The 11,158-nt window shown below is 60.5% G+C and overlaps 1 protein-coding gene across 1 annotated transcript; it reads left to right on the top strand.

Annotated features, from left to right (window-relative positions):
- Window positions 1–1,289: 1,289 nt before the first annotated feature.
- Window positions 1,290–10,756, top strand: GRHPR (glyoxylate and hydroxypyruvate reductase). The gene is made up of 10 exons (XM_054398350.1): window positions 1,290–1,309; window positions 2,700–2,768; window positions 2,870–3,000; window positions 3,493–3,565; window positions 4,668–4,784; window positions 5,357–5,445; window positions 6,093–6,197; window positions 7,209–7,344; window positions 8,085–8,215; window positions 10,449–10,756. Exons 2-10 carry the CDS (start codon window positions 2,704–2,706, stop codon window positions 10,568–10,570), a joined length of 969 nt encoding a protein of 322 aa, XP_054254325.1. The 5' UTR covers window positions 1,290–1,309; window positions 2,700–2,703; the 3' UTR covers window positions 10,571–10,756.
- The last annotated feature ends 402 nt before the right edge of the window (window positions 10,757–11,158 follow it).

Here is an 11,158-nt window from a genome sequence, read left to right as displayed (position 1 = left end):
TGCCCTGAGCCCCCTGGAAGCAAACAATGACAGCCAAGGGCTAGGAGTCAAACGCTGCCTGGGGAGGTGGTGGAGTCACTGTCCCTGGAAGTGTTTAAAATAAGCCTGAATGAGGCACTGGGTGCCATGGGTTAGTTGATCAGATGGTGCTGGGTGATAGGTTGGACTGGATGATCTCAAAGGTCTCTTCCAACCTGGTTAATTCTGTGGTTCTGTGATTTATTTACATTCTATCACTTTTCTACTCAATCTGTGGAAAATTTCCTAGGCATCAGCCTAAAACTGCCACAGTGACCCAGCCAGGCACTGCCCTGCAGCCACATGGCAGCTGCTGCATGGCACACACAGGGCCCCTGCCTGCAGGTCACCCCAAGGCTAGCACTGCTGGAGCACTGCAGGCCAGCTCTGGAGAAGGCAGCAGGGTTCACAAGGGACGTCCTGCCCGTGTAAGGAGATCGAAACCAGGTCCAAAGGAAGCAACAGAGAGGTGTGCAAATGCACACACAGCTGTGTGTGAAAGCACACCCAGAGCAGCACAGCTGCACTGGCTGCTCACCCTCAGACCTGGCAGTGCCTGACCTCTCATCCTGTCTGTCCTTCCGTCTGCCTGCCCTGCTCTGCTGAGCCACCTGTGCTTGACACCTGATCCAGCCAGGTCTTGCTAAAGCATCACCTTAGGTTTAGAGAATGCTTTGAAGGCTTTGCAGCACTCTGGTGCTTGCCAGCTCCTGCCCAGCTCACAGGAGTGGAGCAGAGAGGGCAGGTGAGTGTCAGGAGTGTTCTGTGTGCTGTAGTGCAGCTGCTGTGTCTCCTCAGACAGCCACCTGCACCTTTCTTGGGATCTGCAGTCTCCACACCAAGCCCACTGGAGATCTCTAAAGGGCCTAAGGAAAGGTCTCATCTCCTGCTTCATGATGCAGTCCACCCTTCCCCTCTCCTATCACTGCATGGTCCCCACCAGCATCCCCATCAGGGAACTGCTCCAGCTCTGCAGCATGTCCACCTCCAGGCCAGGCAGCTCAGGGACCTACAGACCCCTGCTTCCCCAGGGCACTGATCCAGCATCTTCTCCCTGCTAGAACCAGGTCTTGAGGACATCAGAAGGAGGGAGGCTGCATGTGGAGTGCCCTGAAATGATGGAGAGGAGCCAGCACTATGTGCTGCCAGCCCAGAGCCAGCCCTGCCCTGGGCTGACCCCCAGCAGTGTGGGCAGCAGGGGCAGGGAGGGGATTCTACCACTCCGCGGTGCTCTGCAGAGACCCCCCTCCTTGCAGTGCTGGGGCAGCTCTGGAGTGCTCAGCCCAGCACGGACAGGAACCTGCTGGAGCAGGGCCAGAGGAGGCCACAGCAGTGCTGGCAGGGCTGGAAGCCCTCTGCTGGGAGGCCAGGCTGGCAGGGTTGGGGTCTCCAGGGACACCTCCTGCTGACCTTGCAGTGCCAAGCAGAAAGCTCTGGCCAGCCTGATCTAGTGTGAGGTGTCCCTGCCCATGGCAGAGGGGTTGGAACTAGATGATACTTGTGATTCTTCCAACCCTGAGTAATTCTATGATTCTATGATAAGCTAGGGACAGAGTTTTTCCCAGGGCCTGTGTGCCAGGCCAAGGGGGGATGGTTTGGACTGCAGGAGGGAGACTGAGAGTAGAGAGAAGGGAGAAATATTTGAGGCTGAGGGTGGGGAGCGCCTGGCCCAGCGTGCCCAGAAAGGTGACAGCTGCCCCGTGGCTGGCACCATTGCAGGTCAGGTTTGTGGTTTTGAGCAGCCTGCTCTGGTTGGGGATGTCCCTGGGGGCTGCAGAGGGTTGTACTGGAGGAGCTTGGAAGGTCCCTTCCCACCCTAACCATTTTCTTTCCTTGAGGGACACCTAGAAGCAGCCCCAGGAGGACTCAGCCTGGGGCAGAGCTGTTGCTGGCTCTTCTTGTCCTGTGGTCCTGCCACCAACTGAAGCATGGGCAGCAGGGCAGGGAGTGCTGCCAGGAGCAGCCATGCTGGAGGAAGGGCTCCTCTGAGATGGTGACATTGCAGGCCAGCTGGTTCCCAAGTCAGAGATGTGCTGCTGATCCCACAGGCACAGCAGACTCTCTGCAATGAGAACCCACACCAGGGCTGTGGTGACCATTGCCCAAACCCACATCGGGGCTGTGGTGACCATTTTCAATCTCCTGGCTCCACGCAGCCAGAGCATGCACCTCAGACCAGAAGAGGAAGCACAGCAGGAGCAGCAGGGTGGAGAGGCTGCACAGAGGCTGCAAGCTCCCCATGATGGTTGGGCAGCCAGGCCTTCTGTCTCCTCACAATGCATGGGCAGAGCTGACCCTGTGTGCAGCATAGGTATGCACAGAGCAGGAGCTGCATGTCCTGCACACATGCATGCCATAGGTGGTATTGCATGCCCTGCACATGTGCATGCCATAGGTGACCCCAATTCCATAGGCGACCTCCATTCCATGTGCCCTATGCTGGCTACGGCCTGCAGCCGTAGCATTCGGGCAGGAACCGGCGCAGCTTCTCCGTGGCGCCCTGCACGGATGCAGCAGCTCCGTGGTGCCCTCGCCGCAAGGCTGCATTCAGCGCCGTTACCGCCCCCCGCTTGCTCTGCCCGCCCCCCCGCCCTTGCAGCGTGGTCTATGCCCGGGCGCGCCGGTGCCCGGTGTCGCTGCCGCCCGGTGTCGCTGCCGGGCTGGAGCCGGGACGGCGGCGCGGCCATGTCGGTGTTCGTGACGCGGCGGATCCCGGCCGAGGGGCTGCGGCTGCTGTCGCAGGCCAGCGGGTGAGCCTGGATTCGGGCGGTTCGGGACCGGGACCGGGACCGGGACCGGGGCCGGGCGGGTGGCGGGGCCGCAGTCGGTGAGCCGGGGCCACTCTCCGCAGGTGCTGCGTCCAGCTGTGGGACTCGGAGGAGCCGGTGCCGCGGTCCGAGCTGCTGTCAGGGGTGGCGGGGAAGCGGGGGCTGCTCTGCCTGCTCACCGACCGCATCGACCGCGAAGTGCTGGACGCCGCCGGTGCGTGCAGCTGCTCCGGGAGCCCCGCGGTGCCCCACGGTGTCCTCCCACCACTGTCCTTCCTCCCCACTGTGTCTTCCTACGGTGTCCCCACCCCGGAGTGTCCCACGGTGGTCCCTCCCGCCCCCTTCCTGCTGTATTCCTCACCGGTGTCCTCCCTCCCCCCTGTGTCTGCCCCCGGTGTGTCGCCGCTCCCGATGTGTCGCAACCCCCGGTGTGTCCCCACGGTGCCCCCTAGAACGCTGCTGGAACTCCCCCTTCCCTCCCCGCTTCTCGTCCCGGATCCCCCGTCCCGTTCCCTCCGCTTGCCCTCCTGGTCCCCTTCCCGGTGTTGTCGCTCTCCCAGAGTCTCTCCGTTCCTGCCCACAAACGCCCCCTGCATCTTCTTCGTCCTGCCCGTCTTGGTTCCGTCCCGGATTCTCCCCGGTCCCCCTCCCTGCTCCCTGCCTGTCCGGGGGTCGCTGGGCAGCCGCCACTGTCGGTGTCTCACAGGGCCCAGCCTGAAGGTGATCAGCACCATGTCGGTCGGCTTTGACCACCTGGCCCTGGACGAGATCAAGAAGCGGTAGGTGCCCCCTGCCCCTCGCTCTGGCATGGGGGCATGGGGGCCAAGACTCAGAGGTGGCCCTGCTCTGCATGTGGCAAGCTGCAGGTCACTGGGTAGGTGGCCTTGGCACGAAGCCTGGGGCTGGACAGGGAGGGATTGCAGCCTCCCCCTGCCCCTTGCTATGGCCAGGATCACCCCACCCCAACCCATGGGAGCTAGGGTAAGGGTAGGAGAACCCCAACCATGAATCAGAAGTGTCTTTAGGAGGGCCCAGAAGGACGTTCTCAAGCACAAGGCAGTGCAGATGTGCAGGGGAGATCACAGTCACAGAGTGGGTTGGGTTGGAAAGGACCTCAGAGACCATCCAGTTCCAAGCTCCTGCCATGGGCAGGGACACCTCCCCCCAGCCCAGCTTGCTCAAGGCCTCATCCAGCCTAGCCTGGAACACCTCCAAGGAGGAGGCAGCCACAGCCTCCCTGAGCAACCTGTGCCAGCCTCTTGCCACCCTCATTGCCAACAATTTCTTCCTCCTCTCCAGTCTCGATCTGCCCTCTCCCAGGTCAAAGCCATTGTCCCTCGTCCTGGCACTCCCAGCCCTTGTCCCAGGTCCCTCCCCAGCTCTCCTGGAGCCCCTTCAGGCACTGGAAGGCTGCTCTGAGGTCTCCTGGAGCCTTCTCTTCTCCAGGCTGCACAGCCTCAACTCTCTCAGCCTGTCCTTGTGAGAGGTTCTCCAACTCCCTTGGTGGCCTCCTCTGGGATGTCTCCATGTGTCCAGATGTGGCATCAGGTGTAACATCATGAAAGGACAAGAGGAAATGCCTCAAGTTGCCCCAGGTTTAGGTTGAACATCAGGAACAATTTCATCCTTGAAAGAGCTGTCAAGCCCTGGCCCAGGCTGCCCAGGGCAGTGGTGGAGCCCTGAGGCCTGGAGGTTTCAGAGCTGTGGAGGGGTGGTGCTGAGGGCCATGGTTCAGTGGTGCCCTGGCAGTGGTGTCGGAAAGGCTCTTCAGCTCGAGGCAGTTCTGTGGTTCTGTGATGGTAAGAGGTGCAGCAGCTTGCCCTGAAGCTGTGAGGTGCCCCCACAGCTGTACCAGGGCCATGACCTGTGCTTGCCTTGCAGAGGGATCCGCGTGGGCTACACCCCTGATGTCCTGACCGATGCCACTGCAGAGCTCTCGGTGGCTCTGCTCCTGGCCGCATGCCGCCGGCTGCCCGAGGCAGTGGAGCAGGTGAAGAAGTGAGTACCAGCAGCTGCCAGCTGCAGCAGGGGCTGGGCTCAGAGCTCAGCAGCCCACGGACAAGAGCTGCAGGAAAACATGTGCCAGCCTGGACAGGTGAAATGGGGCTGAGGGCTGTGGCATCTCATACCTTGCAGCCAGGTCCTCTGCAGCTCCCTTGCCTTTTGGTGCCACGCTGCTCAGGGGCTGCTCAGGGGCAGGTCTCAGCTTCTCTGTGTGAGGCAGAGGACCTGCAGGAGAGGGCAGACAGAGCCTCTGCAGACCTGTTGAGGGCACACATGGCAGCTCTGGGCAGAGCTCACTGACTGGCAGCCATGCCAGGGCGATGGTCAGCAGTGGCTGAATTAAATTGATTCCAAGGCTGCTGCTGCGCAGCTGAGGTCCAAGCAGGTTCCTGCAAGAGACCACCAAGGTCACCGAAGCAGGAACCTAGGCAAGGCTGTGCTCTGGAGCAGACTCTCCTCTGGAGCAGGTTGTGCTCTGCAGCAGGCTCCCCTCTGGAGCAGGCTTTCCTCTGGTGCAGGCTGTGCTCTGCAGCTCTCTGACATCTGTTTCTTGCTCCCTCTGTTAGTGGTGGCTGGACGACATGGAAGCCCCTGTGGATGTGTGGCTATGGTCTGTCTGAGAGCACTGTGGGCATCATAGGTCTGGGCAGAATAGGTAAGTGTGGGTTAGGTGCAAGATCTGTGGCCAGGTTGGTGTTGGAAGCTGGGCCCAGCTGGTGTCCCTTGTGCTTTCCACCATGTCTGAGGGTAACAAGGGCAGCCCTGTTGGAGCCTCTCTGAGCTCTGATTTTGGTTCACCAGGCCTAAAGTTTGAAGCATTCAAACACATCCACTGCATCTGTATGTTGCAGCAGACTGAGTGTCAGCCTCTCAGCCCTTGACTAAACAAAGCCCTCTCAAAGTCCAGGGTGACAGCCTGCCAGGGCTGATGTGCCCTTGGCACTGCACCTTGGCAGCAGATAGCTACTGCTGTCCTTGCTGCCTCGCTGCCTCATTTGCTTCCCAGGGTAGCTTCAGCTTTTGCGTTCCTCAGCTCCTCTGGTTTGCTGGGGAGTTTTTTCTGTCCACATGTGGTGCAGCAGGAGACATCCCCCCCAGCCCTGCTGCCCCTGGGCTTGGAGGCAGCCTGGCAGCAGCAATCCCACCACAGGGGCCTGCAGCAGGCAGCGTGCTGTGCCAGGTGCCAGCTGCAGCAGGTGCCACCTGCTGAAGGGCAGACTGCCTGGGGAGGGCAGATGGGCCTTGGTGGCCTGGCCCTGGTCCCCGCAGCAGGCCCTGGAGCCTCTCCTCTCTCCCTGCCAGGACAGGCAGTTGCCAGGCGCCTGAAGTCCTTCGGGGTCAGAAGGTTTCTGTACTCTGGCAGCCGCCCGAGGCCAGAGAGCGCTGCAGAGTTCGGTGCTGAGTATGGTAAGGGGTTGCCAGGCAGAGGGGTGGTGCTGGGGCATCCCTGCAAGGCAGCACAGAGGGGTGGCTCTGGGCAGCTGCCATCCCCTGGGATGGGAGCTGGAGTCTCTGGGTGGCTCCTTGGTGTAGCAGGAGTGACCTGCTGTGGGAGCAGCAAAGGAGGGCAGAGAGGGAGATAGGCCCCTGGAGCCAGATGGTGCCAGCCAGGAAGCTGGGCACAGCTGATTCCCACTCTGGGTGCATCCTGTGGCTGCTCCTGCTGCTTTTGCTTTGCATCCTCCCTGTGCATCCCTCCTTTCATGAGTTCCAGTTCCATTCCTACAAAGAAGTGAGATGAGACAGCAAGAGGAAAGTGGCAGCTCCCCCTGGGAGGAGGGGGAGTCCTGTGGACCATCCCCCATGAGATGGAGATCCTGCAGGGAGGAGGGGGTGGGCTGGGGCAGATCTTCCCTCGCAGTAGGCGTTGGCTGCTGGAGACACGCAGCAGCCTCAGTCTCCTGCTTTAAAATGAGTCAGAGTCCAGCCAAACCTCTCAGTGCTGAAAGGACTTCTCTGAGCCCTGCTTGAGCTCCAGGGCTGGCATCAAGTGCTGGTTCCTCACTCTGAAGCCAGCAGGTGTCCAGCTGGTCCTGACCTGCACCAGGCCAGTGGCAGAGTGTGTCCTGCCCTTGCACTTTGCTCTCAGCTCCACCAGTGACAGTGGCAGAGGGAACAGCCTGCAGGTATCACACAGAGACAGTTCATCCTAGTCTAAGCTGCTGCTGCTGCTGTGCTCTGCTGCCTCCCAGAGCCTGTTCCGGGCTGGGGCTGAAGCTTTGCTGCCTTCCCCCTCGGGCTGTGTCAGTGTCAGTAGGAGTGGGCATGGTCCCTGTGGGTGCTTGCTGGTCCTTGTGCCTCCCTGCCTGTGGGGAAGGCTCAGCCAGGTCTCTCCGGAGCAGCACTCAGGGAGGAGAGGGTCGCTGAGCTGTGCTGGAGAGGTCCCTGAGCAGAGCTGTGTCCTGTGCTGCTCCACAGTGCCCCTCACCAGGCTGGCTGAGGAGTCAGACTTTGTGGTGGTGACCTGCTCCCTGACCCCTGCCACCCAGGGCATGTGCAACAGGGACTTCTTCAGCAGAATGAAGAAGACCTCAGTCTTCGTCAACACGAGCAGGTAGGCAGGAGTCAGCATCCTGTGCATGGTGGCTCTACCCTGCTGGCACTCGTGGTGGCAGGAGGGATCTGCCTGGCTGTGATCTGCTTTCCCTGCATGCCCAGACTCTGTTCAGCCTTCCAGGATTCTCTTTTCTGCAGCCCAGGGTCTTTTGGATCAAGCAAGTGCAGGATAAGTTGTTGAAAGGTTGTAGCCTCTGTCTCCTCCCCAGGGCCCCACATCCTACTGCAGTAGAGCTGCTCCTGGGATGGAGGTGGCTGCAGCAGGGCTGCTTTGCCCAGTCCAGCAGCAGCCTCCCATTGCTGCTGCCCTCACTGCTGCAGCCTCCCATTGCTGCTCCCCCCATGGCTGCAGCCTCCCATTCCTGCTTCCCTCATGGCTGCAGTTCCCATTGCTGCTCCCCTCGTGGCTGCAGCCTCCCATTGCTGCTCCCCCTATGGCTGCTGCCTGGTGGCAGGAGGCAGTGGCAGAACCATCTGACCCACCTGGCAACTGTGGGACACTTGGGGCTGCCTGTGTCTCCCTCGATGTTTGCACGAGGGCCAGCTTGTGCCCAGACCCCTTGGCTGCTGTCCCCTCTGCTGGGCACCCTAGAGGGGTTTGGGCACAACAGAGAGGGTCTGAGCTCTGCTCAGGCAGCCCTGGGGACCTGATTGCCACCATCCAGGCTGTCCTGTGTGGCCTGTGCCCGTGGGAGCCTGGGGCCCCCTCAGCAGCAGTGTGGGTGTCTCTGATTGCAGGGGGGCTGTGGTGAACCAGGAGGACCTGCATGAGGCTCTGGCCCAGGGGCAGATTGCAGCTGCAGGCCTGGACGTCACCACGCCGGAGCCGCTGCCCACCGACCACCCCCTGCTGTCCCTCAAGAACTGCGGTGAGTGGCAGCTGGCTCCCTGCTCTGCCCATGGCTGGGCACCCTCTGGCTGGTGTGACAAGGATCCCCCCTATGCACATCAGCCTCTGGAGTGAACAGGCAGTGGCAGGCAGGCAGTTCAGGTGGCCTGTGTTAGGCACTGTACAGTGTGGGGATGTGCCATCAGTGTGGCACCAGTTAGGGACAGCCCCTGGCAAGGTCACTGCCTTCCCTCATGTGGCCTTCAGGGAGCAGCTTGGTCCCTTCCCTAAAGCCAGGCCTGGAAGACCTGCCAGAGGGGAGGACCTCATCAGTGTGAGGTAAACCCTGAATTCTAGGAGGTAATTCAGTTCTGCAGAGAGCAGCTGAGCTCAGCACCTTCTCTGACCCCTTCCTGGTGGATTTGCATCCAAGAGCTGAGGTGTGGAGTGAAATCCATGAGGCCTAAGACCAGCAGGTGCCTGGATGAGGAAGCAAACCCCTGCCCATGCCCTGCCAGGCTCTGGTGATCTGTGAGCTCCTGGGCTTACATTCTGCCAGAAAACCTGCCCTGTGGCTAAAGCTCTGAGCTGAGCCTAGAAAAGCCTACCCTGTAGCTAAAGCTCTGAGCTGAGCCTAGAAAAGCCTCCTCTGTGGCTAAAGGTCTGAGCTGACCTTCAGCCCTGCAGGACTGGGTGTGAGCTGGGGCTGTGGGCAGGGGTTCAGCTAGAGGCCGACAGCAGGGCTTGGGTGAGCCTTAGCCTTGTCCGGGCAGCCACGGTCCCCAGCTGGTGCCAGCAAGGGAATCAGCCCCAAGCTCACCTGGCAGGAGGTGCTCACTGTGCAGGGAGCAGAGGCTGCTCTGCAGAGGGTCTGACTGCATGGACAGCCCCTGAAGGCTGTGGAAGTGCAGCCTGACAGGGGCAGTTTGATCAGCAGTGATGGGTGCTGGGCACATCAGAGGGTGCTGGGCCCAGGATTGGTGCAGGTCTTTGAAGGAGTTTAGGTCAGATCATAGAACCCCAGACTGGTTTGGGTTGGAAGGGACCTTTCAAGCTCTAGTCCAACCCTATGCAGTCAGCAGGGACATCTGTGACTCCAGCAGGTTGCTCAGAGCCCCAGGACCTGCAATGGTGCCAGGCATGGGGCAGCTCCCACCTCTCTGGGCACCCTGAGCCAGGCTCTCACTACCATCAGCATCAGACATTTCTCCCTTCTCTCCAGTCTGGATCATCACAGAATGGCTCAGGTTGGAAAGGCCTTCAGAGCTCATCTCCCACCTCCACGCCTTACCAGGGACACCAGCACCGGGGACAGTATTGGAAGTGTCTTAGCAGAGCAGAGAATCTCCTCTTTGAGTCCAAACCATCCCCCCTTTTCCTGTCACAGCAGGCCCTGCTCAGAAGTCTTTCCCCAGCTTTTTGTAGGCCTCCTGTCAGTACTGGAAGGCTGCAGTTAGGTCACCCTGAATGAGGAAGTCTGGTTAGTAATGGACCTACAGGGTGCAGGAGGATGTTCTGCTGCAGGAGGATGTTCTGCTGCAGGAGGATGATGTTTTGGTGCAGCTGGAGGAGCACAGGGCATGGGCAGAGGAAGTCTTGACATTAGTGCTAAAGCAAACGGGGAACTCAGGCTCATTCTTGCCAGAGGGAGAGGAGACCTAGGTGTGCCCACAGTGCTTGAGAGCCCTTCTGCCCTGGGCAGCATGGGCTGGGGTGCCAGCTCCTGAGCTGCCTGGGTGCTCTTGGCTGCAGAGCAGAGGCTGCAGTGCAGGCTGCATCCACACCGTGGGTTCTCCACTGCTGGAGTTAGGATGATTTACTCCAGAGCAGCTTTGACTCCTGCCTCTGCACTGCGTCGAGGGGTGGATCGAGTCCCTGCCCTGACTGTGCCAGCTGTGTTGGGCAGAGCTATTTGCCCCATGTCCGAGGTTTGGCACAGCCTGGGCTGAGGTGGTGAGCAGAGCCTGCTTGAGCTGTGTCAGTCCTTCCACTGCGCCATAGTGGTTCACATCTGCCACCAGCTCCCAGTCTCTGCAGGGTGGTGAGCACTAAGCCTGAAGGCAGGCAGGAGGACCACTCTTGGTGCCCATCTTTGGCCTGGAGGGCTTCCCAGACACCTCATGAGACTCTTCCCAGTCCTTAGGTACTTTGCCTCATGCCCTGTGTCTGATATCACTGGTAGAGGTTGTGTCCCATGGGAAGACCCCTGCAGGAGGCTGTAAGAGGTCAGTGAAGGTAAGAGATAAGCCATTAACCCTTGCTGTGCCCTCCAGTGATCCTGCCGCATGTTGGGAGTGCCACGTATGCCACGAGGAACACCATGGCTGTGCTGGCAGCCAACAACCTGCTGGCTGGGCTGCGAGGGGAGCCCATGCCCCACGAGCTGGTGCTGTGATGGCCACAACCCTGCTCCTGCAGGGCAGCAGGGCTTGCTGTTCCCTGGAGATGCCTTGCAGACTGGGCCTGTGCCTCCTTGTCCTCCATGCCAGCAGTGAAGGAGCCCTGAGGAAGCCACACAGACCAATCCTGTGCCTCATGCCCAAGTGCCAGCAGGGAGGGACCTGACCTGTGGCCATTAAACAGAAGCAGTGAATGTGTCATGCTCCTTCCTCTGGTAACTGTGCGTCCCTGGGCAGCTGTGGGCACCACAGGGCTGGGGGCCCTGCAGCCACATCGCTGCAGTGTCAGCACTGCTGTGTGCTCTGAGGGCAGCACCATAGGTGTGGTGCAATGGGGGAGCTGCTGCTGCAGTGCTCAGAAATCCTGGCTCCATACCTGAGCTCCTAGCTCGTAGCCAGGGAGGGAGGAGAGGGCATTGCTCATCTGGCACGGGCCTGTGGCTGCCAAAGGAACTGCTGCCAGCCTGCTGCCAAGCTGCAGAGCTGCTGCCAAGGCAGGGTGGTTCTGACAAGCAAAGCAGGCTTGCATGGCTCCCCTGGCATCTCCAGCTTGGCCTTTGGTGTCTGCAGCTAATTCTGGGCAT

The sequence above is a fragment of the Indicator indicator genome (assembly GCF_027791375.1).
Source record: "Indicator indicator isolate 239-I01 chromosome Z unlocalized genomic scaffold, UM_Iind_1.1 iindZ_random_scaffold_80, whole genome shotgun sequence".
Lineage (NCBI taxonomy): Eukaryota > Metazoa > Chordata > Aves > Piciformes > Indicatoridae > Indicator > Indicator indicator.
Note: the sequence above shows the minus strand (reverse complement) of the source record. Positions and strands in the feature narration are given on the sequence as shown.